The sequence below is a fragment of the Rhinolophus sinicus genome, chromosome 11 (assembly GCF_057876585.1).
Source record: "Rhinolophus sinicus isolate RSI-liver-muscle chromosome 11, RSI-T2T, whole genome shotgun sequence".
In the NCBI taxonomy this organism is placed as follows: domain Eukaryota; kingdom Metazoa; phylum Chordata; class Mammalia; order Chiroptera; family Rhinolophidae; genus Rhinolophus; species Rhinolophus sinicus.
In genome coordinates, this window is record NC_142511.1 from 406,783 (window position 1) to 429,203 (window position 22,421).

At 49.0% G+C, this 22,421-nt stretch overlaps 1 protein-coding gene across 3 annotated transcripts in view; it reads left to right on the forward strand.

The window, feature by feature from the left end:
* Positions 1-22,421, forward strand: part of ATF6 (activating transcription factor 6) — a 93,092-nt gene that overhangs the window by 17,645 nt on the left and 53,026 nt on the right. For all 3 annotated transcript variants that reach the window (XM_074322380.2, XM_074322377.2, XM_074322379.2), the window contains 5 exons: positions 7,329-7,514; positions 8,256-8,347; positions 17,754-17,882; positions 21,244-21,357; positions 22,317-22,416. In XM_074322380.2, coding sequence (XP_074178481.2) covers positions 7,329-7,514; positions 8,256-8,347; positions 17,754-17,882; positions 21,244-21,357; positions 22,317-22,416 — 621 coding nt within the window. The remainder of the gene's footprint in view (positions 1-7,328; positions 7,515-8,255; positions 8,348-17,753; positions 17,883-21,243; positions 21,358-22,316; positions 22,417-22,421) is intronic.

Genomic DNA, 22,421 nt, shown 5'->3' on the forward strand with positions numbered 1-22,421 from the left:
GCTTTCACAGGATACTGAGAAGGTTCAGAATGATGAAAGAGGATTTAAAAGAAATGATCCTTTAAATGTCCTTTTAGTACTCTTTAAATTATGAATTTCAGTGTTTCTCGTGTAATAGTCCCAAATAGAAGTAGCGATGGGAAGTAGTCAAAGCTGTTTTTATGTAACGTTTTAGGATGTTTAAGGACGTTAAGGATGTTTAGGACATTTGCTATGAAATATCTTAGACATGAGAAAAAATAAAGAAGGTTTAAAAACTATAGGTCAGCCGTCTACCACAGCTTTTAAAAAGTGTAAGTTCATGTCAGTCTGCGCTACTGGAGATACCGCCTCCGACCACGGCGCAGAGCAGGGAAGAGCCCGGACGGGGGCTGTCCAGAACCCGCGTCGCAGGAGGAGACTGGCGCAGGGGGATTGGGTCAGTGAGGAGGCGAAGGCTGGAGACAGAGCCATCGTCCCGGATGTGACGGTTGTCCTGCGACAGAGAGGCTCCTGGCCCTGCGCTGTCCCCGAGGACACCGAGAACGGCCATAAGTCCAGTCCTGAGACTCGTCGATACGGTCGCTGTGTGGAAACCAGAAGGGGCTTCCTTCTTCTCTGAGGTTTCTCTGGTATCGAACAGTGAGCATCTTGATGTCAGCAGTTGTCGTTGGATGCTGAGGTCTCTAAACGTTTCCGTGAATTACTGGCTGGTGTCTGAGCCCGCCGTCCTTTGTAAGTCGGTGTGAAAGACCATGTCTGCTCTGCTTTTGCCCTCGGGAGGGCAGTCCGAGAACATGGTCGTTTCCTGATGACGACTCTCAGTGCTGAGAGGCTGGGGGCGTGTGAGACGAGGGGTCCAGACTCAGCACTCACGAGCTTTTCTTGTTGAGTAGTATTGATTGGCTAGCGTTCTTGTTACTCTTGAGAAGTTAGTTGACAGGATTGCGAGAGGAAGGCTGAAGTAGTGCGTGGCCTGGCAGGAGCCTGGCCACCCCGAGTGCAGTGCCGCTCGCCTGCCCTGGGGTTTCCCTGGCCAGCCCGGCAGCGCTTCAGGGCGAGCTTTGGCTTCAGGTTTATTTCATGTGAAGAAACACCAGTCTGTCCTGTCAGCCGGTCAGGCCACTCGGGGACCCAAAGTGGTCTGTTCCAGAAGCAGCTGCAGAGGACGAGGGCGTTGGACTGCCTATCTTAGACCTGGGTTGGTCTGCGTAGTGCACGCATCTCCTGGGCTCACGTCCTGTTCAGTTAGATAAATTGGAATGAACATACGTTCCTGATTCAAAATGGCCCAAAAGACAAACTTTCATTCTGTGCTTTCAAACAAAAAAAATGTGAAAAAGTTGTAATTCAGCTAAAAGGAAAAAAGCGTATCAGTCTTTTGTGGCTTTGAAATGCTGACATGGCTTCTTCTTTCTACCTTTTTGTTCTTTTGTTTGGCTGGGCTCACTCTCGGGAGGCCTGCTCCTGCCATCAGCGGTGTGTTCAGCGCCGTGACTGCAAACTGCATTAAGGGCCGCGTTTTCTCTGTGAAACACTTGGCCTGGTTCAGATTAGCATCTCACCCTTCCTGCCTTTTGCTGGTAAATCTTTGAGTCTGGAAACCGCACCTAAGTTTTCAAGAAGTATGGTTTGATTTTGGCTCTGATTCTGATGGAAAAAATGAGCACGGCTCTCGTTCAGTGCAGCTGTCTTATGTGCTCGCCTCGTCGTAAGTGGCACTCTTGGACCTGCTCAGATGCCATCGCAGGACAGCATGCTGCTCTGTCTTCAAAGGCTCTGGAATGTTGCCAGACTGCAAACCAGGGGCGTGAAGACAAGTAGCCTGTTGAAATTGGCAGTGCGCTTACCACCTACCCGTCATAATCCGTGACGGTAGTGAAACGTCGCGGCCCCAGTTTCAAGGTCATGGAGTTACATTGTTTTGGTTATAGGGACAGAAGACCAGGGAAAAAAGACGTGGTGAAATTATATTCTACGTCTTCCACAGAGGGCAGAGGTGGAGCAAAACCCCCTCATGGAAACCAGTCAGTGGGAACAATGGACAGGATGATCCGGAGCTGGGTCGGCACCGGAAGCGGCTCAGGTGGCAGCCGGTGGGGGCACAGGCTGTGGTGAGCGGCCTCCCTCTCCACCCATGCTCCCCGCTGAGCGTTTCCCAAACTCTTTCTGCCCTGCACCCTTTTCTGATTCTGTACTTCGTGGCTTTGGCCCCTTCCATCCCAGTCTCTCCCCTGTGCTTTCCCTGCGCTGGGTCACTAGAGCCATCGTGAGAAGCTGGGGGTGGCGAGGGGGCCTTTCCACTGCCTGCATCTCTTAGAAATGGTGTGAAGGGATTGATTCCCCTGGCATAGCACATGCGAACTTTGCTTCTCGTTTCCTGGAGACAGTGTTATACAGTCAAGTTCAAGATTTCAAGTGTCGTGGAGGTGGCCCCGATGGGTGTTGTGAGTGTTCCTTTGTTGTGTGGACGGACGCTGAACTTTGGGAATCTCCTACTTGTATAGGAAGCAGTGACCAAGCCGCCTCATTGTCCAGAGGGAGACGGTACCTCGTCTCATGGGTTCTGGCTGGAAACAGCCTGAGAAATGGCCTCGTCACAGTGGCCAGAGCCTTGTATTCTCACTGGACCCAGGAGGACTTGGCAGGAGCGTGACTCGCCAGAGACCCCCCACATTTTCTTTCAAGAAAAATGTGAACCTAAAATAATCTGTTTACAATGCAGAGAAGCTCCTAGAAAAAAGGAGAGTGCCTATTTTCCATTTCAGAAACAAAGCACAGCTTCTGACATTTAAGCTGCTTGTTTTATTTGTAAGATCCAAGACTAGGTCCTGTGTTAGGTCAGAGTGAGCCGAGTATCCTTAAATCCTGTGGCTGGCTTAGATCTAAGGAGATAATTACTGAATAGTACTTTTCAGTGACTGAATTCTTTAACTACAAAGATTTTGAGACCATGATATTTCTCCACGCTGGAAAGCAGAGGGGTCCATCAGAACAAATGCATCCGGAGGGATGTGGCGATCTGAAAAGCTGTCCAGATTTTAGTAAAAAATTACTTCTTTGTGGCTTTCCTACTACCAGCGACTCTGCAAGTAAAAGAAAAACATGTTTTGTTAAAATATTTGTAGTTTCTCTTTCGATGGAGGTGTGGGGCTTCTAAAATTTGATCTTGAATAAAATTTTTGGCAAGTGATTTCATTTGTGGTTACAGTAGCTTTGGAAAGGGACGTGAACAGAGGTGTTCCGCCCCCCCCCCCCCGATATATTACATTAGGTTAGATTTATGTTGTGGTAACTTCCACATTCTTCTGTATTTTTTAGTTTGGCATCTTGATAAGGTTAAAAAAATAATTATTTTTTAGAAGGATGCTGGTTCATATAAATAACTAACTATGTCTGTCTCTCTCTGTTCTCTGATCTCCCTCCTGCAACGTGCCCTTGGGGACTCGGCAGGAGACAGGCCTTCCACACTGGTGGAAGGTGCTTTCCAGCCACTCGGGTCCCCTGCCCAGAAGCAGTCCTTGGCACTAGTGTTTTGTGTGTCCTTCTTGAGACAGTTCTTGAGTGTATACGTGCTTACAGTTGTACCTATTTACTGTTCTGCAGAAATGGTATACGCTGTACGTAGCCGCCCTGCACCGTGCTTTTCTCAGGGAACGTCTCGTAGCGTCCTGTATCTGCATGTAAAAACCTTTCCTAGTCTTTTAATTGCTGGGTGGTAGTCTGTATCATAGGGGTTCCGTAATTGTTTCAGGTGTTGCAGTCCTTTCTAAACATTCCACCTTGAGGAATGTGGTCTTTGTTCTGTTCACGTACAAGTACACCTGGAGGAGTTTCCCAGAGCCGGAGAGTCAGAAGGTAGATGTCAGCCAGGCGCCCTCCGGCGGGGTCGTTCTAGCTGATTCTTCCTCTTTCAGGTGTGAGAGTGCCAGTCGGGGCTTCTGAAAGGAATGCACGACGGGCCTCAGTGTCCCGTGCACAGGTCCCCGGTCCTCACGTTGCCCTGCACTCGCGTGGTTGTCTGTCAGACTTTGTGTGCACGTGTGTCTGGGGAGAGAGTCCATAGCTTCCCACACAGTCTTTTGTTGTTGGTATTTTTTTAATAGCTTCATTGAGGTAAAATTCACTCACCCTTTGAAAGTACGATTTCGTGGTGTTTCGTGTATTCACAGAGTAGTGCCACCATCACTTCTGATGAATCCCAGACTCTCATTCTCCAAAAAGAAGCTCCGCAGACATGAGCAGTCATCCCCACCCTTCTCCCAGCGCCTGGCAGCCACCAGTCTGCTGTCTGTCTGTACGAGTGGCCTGTCTCGGACATTTTGTGTCAGTGGAGTTAGACCCGGTGTGGCCTTCTGTGAATGAGTTCTCACCCAGCATCATGCCTGTGGTAGCCGAGTGCGGTCAGCACGGGCTCCTGTCACCGCCAAATCTTTCTCCATTGTTTGGACAGACCACATTTTGTTTATCCGTTCATCAGCTAATGGACATTTGGATGGTTTCCACTTCTTGGCTATTACGAATAATGCTGATTTGAACTTACATGTATAAGTTCCATAGTTTCCACAATCAGATGGACAAAATACTATGTGAATAGATAATTGACAAAGAAGAATAGCAAATTTGTCCAATGAAAGTATCAATGGCTATATATTCTTGAAGGGCTTGCCCTCTGAAAGGTTATGATTTTACAAATATGTGAAGGAATATTAGTTGTTAATAGAAGATAAATTTTGATAGGTTAAAGCTAGTTAAAGACTGATTTTCAAGGACTAAAAGTGTTACCCTGTCTCCTCAAAAATAGGACCTAGCTGGACAATCAGCTCTAATGCGTCTTTTGGAGCAAACATTAACATAATACCCAGCCTCATATTATATTATGATATTATATTACAGCTGGTCTTACATAACACCTGGTATTATATTATATCTGGTCATATATTACATTGTATAAGATCTGGTCTTATAGTAAAATAAGACCAGGTCTTATATTAATTTTTGCTCCAAAAGATGCATTAGAGCTGATTGTCTGGCTAGGTCTTATTTTCAGGGAAACATGGGAGGTTAAAATTTTCTGAGGCTCTTATGCCCCTGATCATGAGTTCTAAAGGACATGTGTTTATGTCTTTTTATAACTCCCGAGTGTTATGTGCTTACTGTCGCCGTGTGTGTGTGTGGTGTTTAGTCTGCACATTGTACTTTTTTTTTGTCTAGGAAGTACAGAATACTTTAAATGTTATATATTCAGAGAGCTGAAGGTAGCTTGCTGAGCTATAAAGTTGCAACTCTGTTTCGTGATTCCTGTGGGTTTCATTTATTTTTATTGTCTTTATCCTTTGTATTTATTGGTAGCTTTGAGGATTGACTTTATTTTCAGAACTATTATATCTTTTTCCACGGAAGAAATGAATGTTTGGCCACAGGTGGTTTTCATTTTTTTAGCGTGAGGCATGTGCACTGACAGCCTTTGAAGCTTTAACGCTGTATAACATGCAGGTGCCTTCTTTGTTTATAGACATCCCTAATCCTTGCTTGAAATTGGGTAAACGGTGCGCCGTCTGTAAGCCTCCTGACATTCCCCAGATGAATGAGCCTCCAAAGTGAGGGTCGCCTTTTATGTTGTTTCCATGTAAACGCTTGCCCGGGTTGCCCGTGATGGGCTTGCCCAGTGCCCTGTGCACTCTGTCACTCTACTGTGCAGTGTGTCACGGACTCGGCACTGTCGTGATGGTGACGCCCACAGAGGGACCTGCAGGAAGCAGAGTGGCCTTGTCCACGGACGGGTCTGACACCGCGCACGGTCCCTGGCTTTGCTCAGCGCGTGTGCGTGCGTGTGTGCTTGTGTAGCATCAGGGGAGAGTGGGCAGTTACTACACAGGGAGATTTTATAGGTGAAGGTTGCGTAAGGCAGCACCCTTGTAACAATGTTTCTACTAAAAAAGGATACAAAGGAAAAACTCCCTTGTCCGCCACCTCACGTAGTGTTTTTTTTACTCGTGGGCTCTGATTGGAAGGTTGTTGACAGTGTTTTGCTCAGGGACCACTTGGTGGGCTTCCGAATACCTGTTTCTGAGAAACGTAGTGTGGGCTGGGGGTGTGCTGTTCTGGAAGGAGTCAGTATTTGTTTCATTTCATTTACTGGTCTCATTAAGAGTTACTGAATACCCCACAGTAGAATGTTTATATTTTAAAGTCCATTACAAAACTTAGGTGTCAGTAATTCAGTCATTTGTGTAGTTACAATAATCGATTTAACATTATTTGGTGCTTTTTATGGACTGAATTTTGCTCCCTCTCCCCCTCCCCCGAATAAGTGAGACGAATGCTGTAACAAATAGGTTCCATACTGAGTGTAGAAAACACGAGAAAAGTAATTTTGCTCAGTAAGTTTCGACTATGGTAGGTCTTGTGGGTAGTAAACAAAAAAATAGGGTTACATGGTTTTGGTCTAAATCGAGGTGGAGAGAGAGATAACATTCATGAAACCGGCGAGACCGCGGGAGTGTTTAGGTGCATCTTCCACATTGTAAGGGCCCAGCAAGTTCAGAGGAAACAAGACTCCGAGTGGTTTAGCAGAATTAGAGCTGGGAGGGTCCTTAGAATTACGGCAGCGGAGGAGACAGCATTCCAGGTGGGAATGAATGGTGTGGATAAAGGAACGGGTTAGGCCTGTGTGGCCATCAGGTCAGGCTGTGGTTTGAGTAGTTGTGGAGTTAGCGCCGTCACATGACAGACAGAGGCCTGCAGTGGGTGCTAGGACGCAGGACTAGCTTGTTTTGCCGTAGCAGAGCAACATAAAAGTGATTTGGTGGGAAGGTTTTCTTAGAAATGGTGGATGGGGAGACCGATGACGATGACGGGTAAAATTGTTAGGCGCCTGCTGTGGTGGCCCCGGGCTGAGTTAATGAGAGTCTGCACAGGAGGGGGGCGGGAACAGGAGACGGGGGGGGGGGGGGGGGGGCCGAGACGCACCTTCCCTGGGCAGCAGCGAGTCTTGAGTCCATCTGTAGACCCTGAAGTTGAAATGATAGTGACGTTATAGTACAGGTGGCCTTACGAGTGATTGGGTGTGTGCTTCTGGAAAGCTCTTCAGGGCCTGAGATACCATCAGGTTCTCGGTACACGTAACGTCTATACGTCAGACACTTGCTGAGCCTCTAAGGGGAACTGGAAGAGTAGCGCACAAGCCTTAGAAAGCGCCAGAAGGAATCAGTTCCCAGAAGGTCTCGTTTAATCATTTGATTTTACTGTACTTTGAGTAATAGTTTTCAAAACAATGTATGTTTGAATAATCTGTTTAAAAATAACTGTAAAAATGAGACCCCGCTGAGCAGTGTGACTTTCCCTAGATGGCTGTGCTGAGGAGGCAGCAGCGCATGATCAAGAACCGGGAGTCGGCGTGTCAGTCGCGCAGGAAGAAGAAAGAGTACATGCAGGGGCTGGAGGCCCGGCTCAAGGCGGCCCTCTCGGAGAACCAGCGGCTGAGGGAGGAGAACGGGGCGCTGAAGCGGCAGCTGGACGAGGTGGTGTCAGAGGTGAGTGCTGATGCTGGGAGGGGCGCCGGGCGCCATTCCTCCTCTGTGAGTCAGCAGGGATGTGACAGTGTCAGTTCAGCTGTATGAAGCCAGGGTGCTGGGCCAGAGGGCACACTGAGCCCTGGACAGACGAGCCTGGAGCGAGCGTCTGGTCTGCGCCCCCTCCTTGGTCCCCTCACTCTTTTCTCACTAAACTCAGCAGCCCTCTGAAAAAGAAACAGTGCCAAAAAATTGAATCCTGTCTCTTTCCCCCTGGCCTCCATTCTGCTTCCAACTTTGTTGCCACGCTGGCCAGTGAGGCCCATCCTCCCAGTCCTGCTCATGAAGTATGTGCCCTGCAGGACCCTGCGCAGCTCTGAACCACGAGTCACATGCCCCTGCAGGCTTCCCTCGGCCCCCGGCTGCCCCGACAGCTGTTGTGTTTCTGCGGACAGTGGGCTAAGGGACAGGGCACTCACCACAGAAGCGTCTCAGAAGTTTCTGAGCACCCCTTAGAATGTGCAGTAGTTGAATTCCTTCCTTTCGAGTGAAAAGGCTGCTGTGTTTCTTCGCCACCTTTCTCTCTTTGCCGAGAAGGGAGTTTGGATGGGTCTGCTGTCATCTCGGGAAAGCTCTGCTTCCTGACCTTGAGTTGGGTTTGGTTAAACCTTCACAGGATGGTGAGGGGCGCGTTCCTGTCTCAGGAGCTGCTTTTTGTGAGGTTGAGGTTTCATTGTTTTTCGTGTGGTCATTCTCTTCTAGAATCACCGGCTTAAAGTCCCCAGTCCGAAGCGCAGAGCCGTCTGTGTGATGGTCCTGTTGGCGCTTATCATACTGAACTGTGGCCCCATGAGGTGAGTGAGTCGATACGTGTTTCGATACTAATGCGAAGCCTTTAAATGCTCACCAGTTCTGGTCAGAAGCTAGAGAAGAGCAGACTTGTTTCATTCTTCTCAGAGGTGAGGGGGGCAGAGTGCGGCTCCCCTTCCGTGTTCTCCAGCTGGGTCTGCAGGGTCCATGCTTCCTAGTGTAGGAGCTTCGATCACAAAATGGGTCCCTGCTGGGCGGAGCGAAGAGCAGGGTTCCAGGGCCTGGAGTCCATGTCCCAGCTCCCCCTGAGGTGCCTTGTCTCAGGCGCGTCCCAGCGCTTGCCTTTCCTGTGGGTGTGCATGAGCCCCGCCTCAGTGGTGCATGAGCACCGTGAGGCAGCGGGGTCGTCCTCCCAAGCTGGAAAGCAGCTGCGCTCGTGACTGTTTCTGATGCACAAGGTTCATAAAGACAGTCAAGAATCTCGGTATCTGTGAACGTTCCCCCCCCCCCCCCCCCCCCGTTGATTCTGATGCAGGTTTGTGGCTAAGCACACCTAGAGGGGTGCCGCTTTAGGGGATCACCGAGTACTAGAATTCAGAGGGGTCTCCGAGGACCTCTTTCAGGTTCCCACTCTCCATGCACAGGCAGCGCACAGACACGTTAGCGTCCTAGACCCTGGTGTCGCAGGTGCCGTGACCACTGGGAGGGGAGCCATGTGCAAACATGGCTGCAGGCATGTGACGGGTGTGCTGTGCGGAGGGACCGAGCCCTGAAGGTCAGGTCCTCCGGGAGAAGGTCCATCGTACGGAGAGGCTCAGGCATTTCTGTCGAATGACAGAGTGATAAGGGAAATCCCCGCAGAGGAAGCTGAACCTTGACGTGGGATGACGGTTTGCCAGGTGGAAAGGACGGGAAAGGCACAACAGGCAGAGGGAATAGCGTGCTAATAGGCACAGTTATGCAGTGCCCTGACACTGCCAGCAAACAGTGACAGCTCCGGTGTCTGCTGCGTGAGGGACATGTGGTTGGAGGTATCAGTGGGGCCAGGTCGCGAGGGCCCCGTATCTGCTGTGCCACCACACCTGGGTTCCCAGCAGGGGCCGACACAGTCAGCTCTGTGTGTTCCGAAGGTGGCTCTGAGGGAGGCCTTGAGAAGGGCGTGAATGAGGAGAAATTTCTGGCAGGGTCTTCATGTTTGTCATTCCCACTACCTGGAATGCTTCCCCCAGAGAGTCCCCCGTCAAGGGTTCGCTCACAGGCACCCTCAGGGACGCGTCCCTGACCACCTTCTCGAAATTGCCCCCCGCCCCCACTTCCTCCTGACACTTCTCCGTAGCACGTCTTACATTCCACTTGACTGTGTAATTTACTTGTTTATTTTACTTCTTTCCCCGCAGAGATTTCTCTCTTTGGTTTTCACTGTTAGAACAGTGCCTGGCACACAGGAGTCCCATCGGTAGATACCTGTGCTCTGAGTGAATGAGTTGCCCACAGTTCGCAGTAAGCTGCTACATTTCCTCCTGTCTTCAGCTAGTTACATTCCCCTTTCAAAGGCCCTTCCCTTTGGCCTGAGTTGCTGTCGTGACGCGCGGGTCTGGTCCCTGACGGACGACCTGCTGAGCTCACTCCGCTGCCCTTTACCCACGTCTGCTGCTGGGCCTTGACGCACAGCAAGCATCCCCAGCCTGGAAGAACTTCCTTCTCTCTTCAGCTCATAGTTTTAATTTGGTGGTGATTTTAAGAAAGCTCTGGCTTTCTTCAGCCTCTTCTCACCAGTTACACAGTCTGTCACAGACATTTTCTTCCAGTGTTGAAGTTGGGCTTTATGCTATTACTGTTTCTCATGCGTATTTTATCACAGCTAATATTTCAGGTCGCGTTGTCTGCTTCTTCAGTTCTGTCCTGTAAAGACAACTGTTCCCCCCAGAACAGATCCAGTGTGTTTGTATGTGTTTATTTGCTGTTTCTCAAAACCGGTGTGCTCACAAGCCCTCAGTTCTTACCCAGGAGGTAGTCATGCATTGATTCAGTCAGACACACCGACTGTTTGCCAGCTACTGAGCAGGGAGCCAGGGCTGCAAACATGAATCAAAGTCTCGTGAGAGACACACACGTGTGAACAGCTGTGGTGTGCAGGAGAGTGAGTAGACGTCACGTGAAGATGCGGCCGGTCTCCTGAAGGAGCACGCGACTCAGGTGACAGTGGCCTTCACAGAGGCTCCGCGACAGCGTCGACGGGCACGTGAGACGATGGACCCGCTGCAGGACGCGAGGGTGGTACTGCGAAACGTGTTGCCGCTGAAGCCCTCGTGAGTCGATAGGGATTTGGAAGAAAAGTCAGGAACAGCGGATTTTAATGACTTTGGCAATGGTCACCGCTGTTGAGGTGAAGGGCACGGCACGTGTGGGGCTGGATGTCACTTCCATGGGCAGTAGATGGGTCCATTGTGACAGGAGGAGATGCTGGTTCTGTTTTACCAGCAAAGTTTTGTTTTCAAGAAGTTCGATGGATGGTATAAACTGGAATTAAGAATGGGAACAGTTTAAATACTTGAAAATCCTGAGGAACTGCCAGAGAAGATCTGTGAAGGCTTTAGGAACTAAAAGCCAAGAAGTAGGGGGAGTTTTAGGAACTGTTCAAATTAAAAAAACAAAAAAAAACAAACCACGTTAAAAGGCTTAGACAAAAGAAGAGCAGCACAGAACAGAGCTGGAAGCAGTGAAGTGATATGAGAGCATCTGAGCAAGCTGGATGCCTCAGGCCCCACGAGGGACACCGGAAAGAGACTGCATGGAATTCCGAGCACCAGGAACTGCTGCTTCAGAGAGAACCTGGCGTAGCAGGGGGAGGGCAGAGCCCTGAGTGCAGCAGTGGTGCGGACGCTGTGGCCTCCCCACCCCCGACCTCTGTGGGTGCAGCTGCCCCGTGTCTGTTGTGCAGAAGCCTTTCTTGGTTGCCCCCATCACCCAGGACGGAGGACCTTCTCAGGCTGGCAGGCGGCCAGAAGAGTGGGGACTCTGCAGTTAAACAGCATGAGTGCCAGTTGGAAGATAATTATTGGCCCTCTTGAAGAAGTGTTGTTGTGTTTCAATTGGTCTGGAAACTCTGTAGGCTTCTGAAAAACAGGTAGTGAGTTCTCCATGAACTTTTCTCAGGCACCACAAAACTCAGTGTGGCCAAACAGACATTTCAATCAGAGATTTCCAGAGCATTGTATGTTTAGGAACCTCAGCTATCAGAGCAGATCATGTTACCGCAATAAAGCTGTTAAGGTCTCAGAGGGTCGGTGTAGATGGGGCTTTGGTTCCTTGTTGCTACGGGGCCAGGTGAGAACATATGTACGCACAGGTCAGCCAAATGCACCTCTGCCCTAGGGCGATTTTCCCGAAGGCATGCGGTGGTGCCTGTAAATACATCTCACATCTGAAGGAGGAGAGTTTGGTCAGGGTTGTGCCGCCAAACTGGCCAGTTTGAAGAGTTTTGGGTCACTGAGTAGTTATCACACAGACAAAGGAGATAAGCAGCCTTTAGAAGGTTAATTGTGCTGACTGTTGATGTCATGTGGCTGGTAAACAAGGCACCCAGCTATTTTTGGCGCAGGATTCCAGCATCTGGCCCATAATAATAGTGACTGTAGAGGCAGGGGCCACGTGGTCCGAAACCCTTTTTCCTGACTACCCATTGGGGTTGGTGCTACGAGTTTTAGTCATACTTTATAGTTGAAAAACCTGAGATTTAATCCAGGTTTCTCTTTAAAAAATAGAGTGAAAAATTCTGCCTTCTTTGCTATATCACGAGGTGTTTTTCTTCCCCCCATTGCCCAAGAGATCTTAAGGACTGCTGTTCTGCAACCTGGCAGCTGGAGGCACAGAGCCCTTTGCAGTCCCTACACCACACAGTGGTGGTCGGAAACACATTCTCAGAACTCTTACTCAATGGCTGAACTGAGGACAGAAGAAGGACTTCTCAGAGGCCAGAAATACTAAGATAATATGAATCCATATGGTCAGCTAGCGCTGGAAGTGGTGTTTGTTCTGGGCTTACTTCCTATCCTTTTGGCCTAGAGTTTGGTGACAGGAAAGAAAGTTCTGGAACCAAGCAAGGTAGGAAGTCACAATTGAGGCCTCCTTCTCCTCCTGCCAGATAGACAGTGACATTCTTGGTTGCTAAAAGAGAAAAAGGAGCTTGCGTACTGCATAGGGACTGTTGATAAGTCCCTACCTTGTACTGGCTTCCCAGGCAGTTCGTTTCCACAGCCCCCACTTGTGCCGGTTGGAGCCTGAATGTACATCCTGGTGATGCCCCTAAAAGCCCAGAACGAAAATGTAGTGTGAGTGGCCCTGTGTCGGTGGTACCGCTGGGCTTCTGGCAGAAGCAAGCCCTTGTCAGTGGGAAGCCCTGAAAACACAGTCGCAGGTGCAGTTCCAGCTGTGCATGCGTCCAGCCCCCTCTCATCCCCAGGTCACTAAACGCACCAGGAAACAACCAGCCATGGGCAAGACTTAGAGGAAGTGACAACTGCAGGGTCAGACTCTGAAAGACTGTAGATACTTGAAATAACACATACAAAATGGAAAATAAAAATGTTAAAGAGGGAGTTAATGACAGAGAAAAAAAGTGCTATCGGAATGAAGACATTTTGGAAAAAAAACACCTGCAAATGTGATCATTAATAGTTAAAATGAGAAAAACAGTGCTCAGCTTAAAACAAAATAGGCACATTTGAAGAAATAAATAGTGAATGGGAAGATGGGTCTGAAGAAATTGTGCAGAATGTAACACAGAGACAAAGAAATGGAAACATGAGAGACGCCAAGAGAGACAAGGGTACATCAGGATGACATCCCCAGTCAGGACGCACGCTGACGCCTTGGACCTTCCAGAGGGTGCGCTGATGGGCACGAGGTCACTTACGCCAAGTGCATAACCTGAATTTATCATGAACCAGAGTGAGGGGGCATCCTACAAAATAAGGACCCTGCAATCTTAAACAGAAGGAAAATAACCTCAGAAGAAGGTTTGAGATGCAGAAATGAATGGGCAGCAACAAAAGCAACAAAAGTAACAAGTGTGGATGAAGCTTTAACAAAGTTGCTGAAAGAGAACAGTGAGTCTGTCCGGTTTGTAAGGTTTAATGCAGCGGATGGGAGTGATTTCCGGTGGTGCTGCCTGAGGGCACATTGGAAGGCGTGTATTTGAAGTTAGTGCACTCAGTTGCTATTCCTTTGGGGAAGTAGGCAAAAATATTATTAAATTACATCGGCATTTAGAAAAAATTTCAGTAACCCCTAACAAAACATAATTAGAGCGTATCATTTCCAACTCTAGTAGAAGAACGATCATGGGATGAGGTGACAGACTCGTCCACAAGAAGGAAGGGGCAAGGGGGGGAAAGACGCCACTGGACACAGAAGCTCCAAGTGCAACAGCAGAAATGAGTCTGGGATGATAACTCGAGATCACCGCAAGTGGAAATGGACGGAATGCTGCTCTTAGAAGGCAGAGGTTGCCAGCCTGCAGGGCGGAAACACAAAATTCACCTTTGTGCTGTTTACAAGAGAAATACCCACATGCATAAAGCTACAGAAGAGCTGAAAGTCAAAGGATGGAAAAAGCAAATAGTAGCGAAAAGAAAGCTGGAGTTGCTCTATCAGGCAAACATACTGTAAGAAGAAAAGCGTCATTAGACATAGTCACGACACAGTGACTAAAAAGTGGAGTTGACCAGAAAGGGACAGTAATGCTAAACCAGCACATACCTAATAATATGTCTTGAAAACAGCTGACAGAAGGACGGGGGGAACTTGACATTCCACTGCCATCGCAGGAGGTTTTAGTGAACCTGCCGCTCCATAGACCATAGACCAGAAGATCTGCAAGGCTATTGAAGATTTGCGTGTTAGCATTAGCAGATATGATCTAACGGCCGTGTAAGTAAACACTGCATTTATCAGTGCATAGACTTTTAGAACCATATATGAAAATGTTAAAAAATCAGTCTGTACTAGGTCATGAGACAGGTGTCAACAAGCTTCAAAGACAGAGAGATGCATTCACGGTCAGTGCCGCTAAGCCACGAATCAGCAACAGAAAGGTGTCAGCTAAGAGCTGTCTGACTAAAATGAAAAAGCACAGTGTAAATAACCCACAGATCAACGAGGAAATCACAACGAAATTATCACTGAGTGGTGTTAAAAGTGCTGCTTACAGACCTCGTAGGAAGTACCATATTGTGTGGGAAAAGCAGACTAACTTAGAGTGTGGTTACATGTGTGCCGAGTTCAGACCAGAGCTCTGCGTCATGGGTGTGTGTGTAGGTGGGGGAGCGGTAAAGAGAAGCAAGGGACTCGTGATTGCAGGGTGGCGTGAGCAAGTTCAGCTTGCCCCCAGGCGGGGCTAAGTGTTTCTTCCTGGTGCCCCCAATTACCCCGTTTGCACACCCAGAACTCACACCTGTTACTGGTCGTCGGCTGCTGGGGCTGTGTTCACCACTGTAGACGCTTATGCGGTTTTAAGAACAGAAGCTCCGCCATGTTCTTTGTTTACATCCGCAGCCTCTCGCACAGCGTGTGTAGCACGTGCATGGTGGACAGTCAGAAAGTGTAGCCCCGAGTTGCTCAGAAAGAAGGGTTTTGTCGGGCTGACCGGGGAGCAGGGCATCCAGGCAGAGGGAGCACCCTGGACAGGTGTTTACAGAGGTGGGAGAGGGTGGCTGGAAGTCACAGTTCTTGTCATGCGTTTTCCAGACCTTTGGGGAACTCGAAATGACCTGCCGTGTTTGTTCACCTGCTCCCTTCAGGCCCACAGGCACATACAGTGGTCCAGGTGTATTGGTGGAAGGTTATTTTGTGCCTTGTGGTAGCAAGAAGGAGAAGCATGCTTCTGATTGTAAGAGACACAGGGCCTTGTATTTTCTTGGTGTTTATTAGCTTATTTGAAAGTACTGAGTAGAACCTGATGTCAGCTAATCATGGAAGGAGTTGGATTAGTCTGCTTGCTCATGTTGGGAGCTGTGGTCTGACATGTGCGGTCAGCATCCTCCCCTCCCTGTGACTCTGCGTCCTCGCTTTTCCTCACTGGACATCGAATGATGACGAAACACTCAGGCTGCCAGTCTAAAGGTTCGCGTCAGCAGTGACTTTGTCACAGTCTTTCATACATTTGTCCATTACAAGGCCTGTCAACCTCCTTCCTTAGTATCTGTGGTGTCACAATTGTGCTGAGACAATCTTGAATTCTGGCAGTGAAATAAAGCTGTTGTATGTCTTTCAGATATTAAAAACAAGGGAAACAAATCTGTAGTTATTCAGACGCTTAAAATTAGTTTATGTAGATCATTTTGTAGGGTTCAAGCATTTATAGTTTTTTGAGCTGAATTGGACAGTCAGCTTGTCTGTAACTTAGCTTAAGAGAAATTTCATTTTCATACTTAAAATCTACAGGGAGAGGAGGCCAAATGACAAGAAGAATTTAAAACAATAAGTGAACAACTTTTAAAGATTCTTTATAGAATTTCTTAATATGCTCCCTTTTCAAAATACCTCCTGGGCCAATGGGTAGATAATAAAATTGAGACTCAGAGGCTCTTTGGATCCTGACGTTTGCCTCGTCACTGACGCGCTGCCTGGCTTGACGTGCTTTGTAGACTGTGTGACGGAAAGTGCTGGAAAGGTCATGTTTTTAAGTCCACTAAATGAGGTCGAGTGAGCCCTTCACCTAAGAGTCAAGTTTCTGAAGTAGCCATGCTTACCACAGCTGTCGTCACACTGTGGTAATCTCTAGCAGCGTGGCCGTTGGGGACAATAGTGATCCAGAGCAGTCAGTGTCCAAACTGATGTCTGGCCGGTGTAGCCGAGAAGTGAGAACAGGTGGAGCCCACTGAGCTGACAGTGAAACTCAGGGCATCTGCGTGTCGCAGCCATGAGCTGTGAGCCGAAAGGCCAGTCGTCATGGTGCCGGTAAATCGGGGGAAGGACAAGAACAGTCGGAGGGCTCTTTGGAAACTTCCAAGTAGGAATAATCCCGAGCTGGTTTAACTGACAGGTCATTGGTCAGCCGTACAGGTGGCCACTTTTGGTCGGCCCTCGCCCAGGTCTGAGGGCACAGGACTGCCCCCGGGAGAACCTTCCTTTGAGAGCCACCTGGCTACAGGGGCCCTCTGCTCACCTCAGCCACCTGCTCCCGGTCACACTCTGCGTAGAATCTGGGCTCCCTCTGCCGTGCTGCCCTCAGCAGGTCCCCTTTGTGTTCAATTTCAAGATTATAACTGGTGTAAATTGTGTGCGTGATGTCATAAAACAGTGCACACACACAATCCATGGTACAGACCTCTACGCCCAGGACTAATGAGTTAAAAGTGTTAAAGAACTATTGTGGTCTTTCATGTGTGCGTGTGTGTGTGCGTGTATGCGTGTGTGTGTGTGTGTGCTTGCCCCAAACTACTTATGTCCATCAAGAGGACATACACTGATGAATCAAGGTATTAGAGAGTGGAGCAAAAGAAGTAAAGAGGACATTTTTACATGTAAATAAAAATAGAAGTATTTTTATAATAATTTTTTGTTTGCTTTTTTTGATGCCTGCCCTCTGGGACTATGAAAGGCTAATTAATGTGACTGTTGCTAAACAGAGCAATTCCCATTGCATCTGAGGTACTTCCTTATTGGAAATACCAGCCTGCAGTATCAGGAGACCTTCTTTCAGTTATTATCAGAGTTTAAAATTTGTTTAGGGCCAGCCCGGTGGCTCAGGTGGTTAGAGCTCCGTGCTCCTAACTCCGAAGGCTACCGGTTCGATTCCCACATGGGCCAGTGGGCTCTCAATCACAATGTTGCCAGTTCAATTCCTTGCGGTCCTGAAAGGGATGGTGGGCTCCGCCCCCTGCAACTAATATTAAACACGGCACCTTGAGCTGAGCTGCCTCCCGGATGGCTCAGTTGGTTGGAGCGCATCCTCTCAACCACAAGGTTGCTGGTTCGACTCCCGCAAGGGATGGTGGGCTGCACCCCCTGCAACTAGAAACGGCAACTGGACCTGGAGCTGAGCTGCGCCCTCCACAACTAAGACTGAAAGGGCAATGACTTGACTTGGAAAAAAGTCCTGGAAGTACACACTGTTCCCCAATAAAAAAAATCTAAAAAAAGGAATTTTGTTTATGTGCGCACTGTACTTATTTCTGCTTTATACCCATATATAACAATGTTTTTTAAAAGATACAGAATGCCAACGTTGTTCAACAGTTTGTGAGTAAGGGGTTGGCATACTTGTAACTGTGTTCTCTGAATCATCCCGTGCACAGATGCCGGGCTGTGGGCCGGCCGCACCAGTGTGCTGTGTTGTCCTGCTCTGCCCCTGGACCTACCCAGAAACTCGGGGTTGCGTCAGAGCTACACAGAGCAGGTGGGACACAGTTTTGTTTCACTTACTGTTTTGCATTTTTACACTTTCAGCATTTTGGAACAGGATTCCAGGAGAATGAACCCTGGTGTAAACCCTGCACTTCAGAGACGGCGTCTTCTGGGATTTTCTGCCAAAGAAGCGCGAGACACACCAGACGGTTCCCAGGAAAACAGCTACAGGTAGAGGGCTGTGTGCTCAGCTGGCGTGTAGGGGCTGACTGAGCGTTCTGTCGGGCAGCTTACGTCCCAATTGTTTAGTTGCAGTTGCTAAGTAGTAAACAGACAGGTTCCCGACGCTGTCAGTAGTTTCCTGTTATGATCACTTTTGAGAAGAAATTTCCTTTCGGAGACCTTTCCCAGTGTTAGAATTCCTGTAGAGGTGTGATCTTAAAATCTCAGTTTATACGCACTGACAGACATCTTGAAACACACACAATATATACACATTTGAGTAGGTATCAGCCCGTTAATTTGACGCTCTTGCTTTTTTCATTACAACTGCCGAGTAAGAGACACCAAACAAGTTTGTGCCACATTTGAAAGCACTAAATGTACATTCGTTTTGAACTGAGTTTTAGGCGATTTATTTATATTCTGCCATGACACTTGTAGTTGTTTCTTAATGCAGTCTATTTTATATTATGTTTCATTTTTTAGGAGAGTTGTGAGAACTCGTTCAAATAAAAAGGAAGGAGATTCCAGTCTCATGATTTATAATACTGCATTTGCCTGTCATTTAATAACTAACTGCATGTATTTTTCAGTCTTAGAAGTGGATGGTGTATAATGAGACAACCGTGTAATTTGTTGAGCACATTGGGACATTTCTGAGAGTGGAAGGTGGCCTCGTGGTCCACACTGCCGTGGGCAGACGGGCAGGGAGGTCACGTGTGTGTAGGAGTTCTTCCTGGCACTGTCCTGCTTCAGCGCTTTATGTGCTGAGGTCTTACTCCGAGTGGGTTACTGGCAGCCTGGCACCCGGGCCGTGGCAGGGTCGGCGCAGACCTGAGCTTCCGCAGGTCGTGTGTTGGCGTAGAGTCTCCCTTTTCTTCCCCAGTACCACCCACTCGCTCTCTTTCCTGGTATTTCTGTCAGATTCTTTCTCTCTTCCAAAGAATAGCTTTGGCCTGTAGAACAAAGCCAGCCAGCACAGATGTGCAGAAACCATTACTAGAGTTTATCACATGGAAATAAAATCATAAATCTGAAACGTATTTTCAAAAGCAGCATGGACTTTTCTGAGGGACTGCAGCGCTTGTGTGTTTGTACGTTTGAGATCTGACTTTTAAAACAACGTGGATGAGACACGTCTGCTGGTGGGTTTGCAGTGTGGCCAGCAGCATCTTCCTAGAGGCATCCAGGATTCCGCAAGGACCAGGCAGATTTCTTCCTTCTCCTGAGCGTGGAGGTTTAGCTGATCTGCTCCCGTGTGTGGCCATTGCCTGTGTTGTTACTGGGAGGCGTCGCCTCTGCTCTTTGTCCCACGCAACCTGACCCCACAGGCCACAGGCAGGACATGGAGACGTGTCTGCGTGAGGTGCAGGGAGGAAGTCTGTGTACTTTTAGCAGGTGCTGTTTTTTCCTCGTGTGTGTCACGCGTAGAAGTCTCTTTTACCTCAAGTTAGTTTCCCCACTGTGCCAAATGATTTTGTCAAGGGGCCAGTGATCTCGGTGTTGCCAGAATCAGTGGAAACGCCTGTCTCCATCCTACGTGATCGTCCCTCCGCAGTCGGCTCCTTGAAACTTTCTGCATCTCGCTACGTGTTCTGTTTTCTTCCTTTTTCCGCTGCTGCTTTACCACCTTTGTGGGCGTGGCCTCTGGCCCAGGATTTGGAACTGCGAACCCTTGTTCTCTTCCCTCTACGTGACTCATCGTAATGGAGCACACAGCCCACGTCTCTGTGCCCCCGACTCCCAACTTTATTTCCTGTCCAGACTTGCAAGTCTCTAGACTCACCCAGCCGCCGGTTCCCGTGACGTCTGTACTTGACGTTTCCACCCGGATGCTCACACGGGGAGCACTCGCTCCCGCTCCCCGGTCTGGCCCCGAGCAGTCTGGCAGCCGTCTTCCTCTTCTCTGTTGCTTAAGCTGGACGCCCGGTGGTCCTTCCGACGGGGCCGTCGACACTTTCCCAGAGACCTGAACCAGCGCCCGTGGCCCTGCTGCCCCAGCTCTGGCCTGGGTCACCGTGCTGCTCCTGCCGGGCCTCCCACTTGCCCTCGGCCTCCACGGATCCGTCGGTGTGACGGACGGCACGGTGTGAACGAGCACAGAAATAAGGCCCTTCTCATTACGTGCAGGAGTTCCGTATCATCGCGTGCTTCCCTCACTTGCTCACAGCTCCTTGGCTGGTCAGCGGTCTCTCTAAGTTCCCTGAACCTGCCCTTTCCACCCTCCCTCTCTCTAGAACATTCCTTCCCAGTTGCTTCTTGTCATCCTTCAGGCCCTGGCTGAGATGCCGTCTGCTTCTCAGACCTGTGTAGAGTAGCTGCTGCTGTCAGTTTCCTAGTTGAGCCGTTTATTTATTTCTCCCATAGCTCTTGCCACAGTTTGGGTTTATTCTGTGTGTATTCTCTCACGTCTTTCGTCCATCTCGTACTCTAAGGTCCTGAGGGCACAGCCGTCACTTCTCGGGTTCTCTGCTGGGCTCCCCGCACAGAGCACAGTGCCTGGCACACAGTCGGTGTTCAGTAAATATTTGTTGAATAAATTAATGAAAAGCGTGAATCAAGCCATGTCCAATTTTACATGTTAACGTTTTTTTCCTTCTGGGCTTTAGCTTATCTAATTTTCAAAATCCAGAGCATTGTGTATAAAGAAATTCGAGACATCTAAGATTTCTTAGTGGGAAAGCTTAAAGTAGCAGGTGGAAGAGAATAAACAGCAGCGGTGCCCCAGCTCCACTGCTGATTTCCAGTGAGGTTCTGCCTCCTGCATCGAGCCTGGTGTGAGCTCACATCACGTGGGTCGTGCGGTGGTTAGGAAAGTGTGTTTTGTCAGCTAGTAAGTAACTGGTTCAAGTCACCTCGTGTTTTACGTCCTAGTGATTCAGGTTCCTCCATAGTCCACGTTTCCTATTCAGCTTTTCGCACTTTCATTTTTCTCCTGCCAAGGATTTTGTTCCCCTCCCCACATTTTAAGGAGATGTTTGGTTTTGTTATCACAGAACTGTGAACGACCGCACTGCTTTCGTCTGTCACGTGACACCATTTTTCCTAGCTCGGGGGACTTCCCCAGGTCCCCACCTGGGTCACCTCCTTGTCCCAGCAGCACTGTGTGCGCCTTGAGCTCGTTGAAGACATGCGCCACGTGTGACTGGCAGCTTCTTGTGCAGAAAAACTGCTCCATCACGGGGGCTGGACCCGCGGGTGGTGTGAGGGGAGCTGGAAACCAGAGTGTGACGGTGTGCGGTGTGGGCTGTTCCTGGCTTCTCTTGCACTAGGCTCAGGCTGTGTTTCACCTCCGTAAGGAGCTGATGCCAGCACTGGCTGGCTGAGGAACTGGGGACGCAGGAGACACGTGTGTGCATGTGTGTTTCAGAGCCGACCACGCGGTGTCACGTGACAAGGCCCTGATGGTGCTGAGCGAGGACCCGCTGCTCTTCGTGCCCTCACCTCCATGCCGGCCCCTCATCAACACCACCGAGTCCCTCAGGTGCGTGGGGCGCGTGGTCTGTCTGGGGGGTCCCTGCACAGGTGTCGGGACTGGGAGCATGTGTGTTCAGCCGGTCCAAGCAGCTGAGGACTCGTTAGGTAACAAAGTGCAGGGGTTGATGTCCGGTCCCCACCAGCCGGTAGAGACGGGAATGGCTCTGCTTCGTGCACTGGTTTTGGGGTCGCGTACCTACATACACCTTGTTTGAAAACTCCAGAATGACATCAACATAAAAACTCAGGTGCATGTTAGACTTGCTGGTGGTGACATTCATAGTGGAAGGTGGCTTTTTCTTCAAATTATGGAAGATAGTAATTCTGGAGACACTTGCCCAGTAGAGCACCTTTTCGTATCTAGTTTTCCCTTGAATTTTTTCTTGTGATTTTGGATCCTATCCTTGAACCTCAAAAACTGCTGAGTTACAACTGCTTCACAACTGCTCTAAAAAGTAAACAAAATAAAAGGAAGTTATATGTGGACTAGGCTTTTTTAAATTTCTGGTATTGGAGACTTTGGATTATAGTGCGTTGGAATTTCCTTTCTTTCTCGAGCATGGGAGTTCATTCTTTTCCTTTTCACAAAGGAATGATTTTCAAAGGCTGTGACGCACAGTTGTTGGTGGGTCATGTGCCCCAGCATCTCCGCTGCTGGTGTGTATGCAGCCGAGAGACAGCAGACACGTCGTGTGGAAAGCCTTCGCACCCAGGCTTACACTGGCCAGCTGTGTGGCTCTGGTTTTCTGCAAATTCTGAGCTCGGGATTGAGGAGGCTGCCGTAGGAAAGGTCGCGTCTTCCTGACATGAACTTGACATTCAGTGTCTTAGTTTTTTCAGCCCAAAACGCAGCACTGATCCTCAGGCCCCTGGCACTCTTTGGGGCCTGTACGATGTGGGTAATTCCTTTTACCAGGTGGGACTTATTTCCATGTAGTTTGTCTCATTAATAAAGCTGTTTTACAGGTTAAACCACGAGCTTCGAGGGTGGGTTCAGAGGCACGAGGTGGAAAGGACCAAGTCGAGGAGGATGACGCGCGATGACCAGAATACACGCATCCTGCAGGTCTG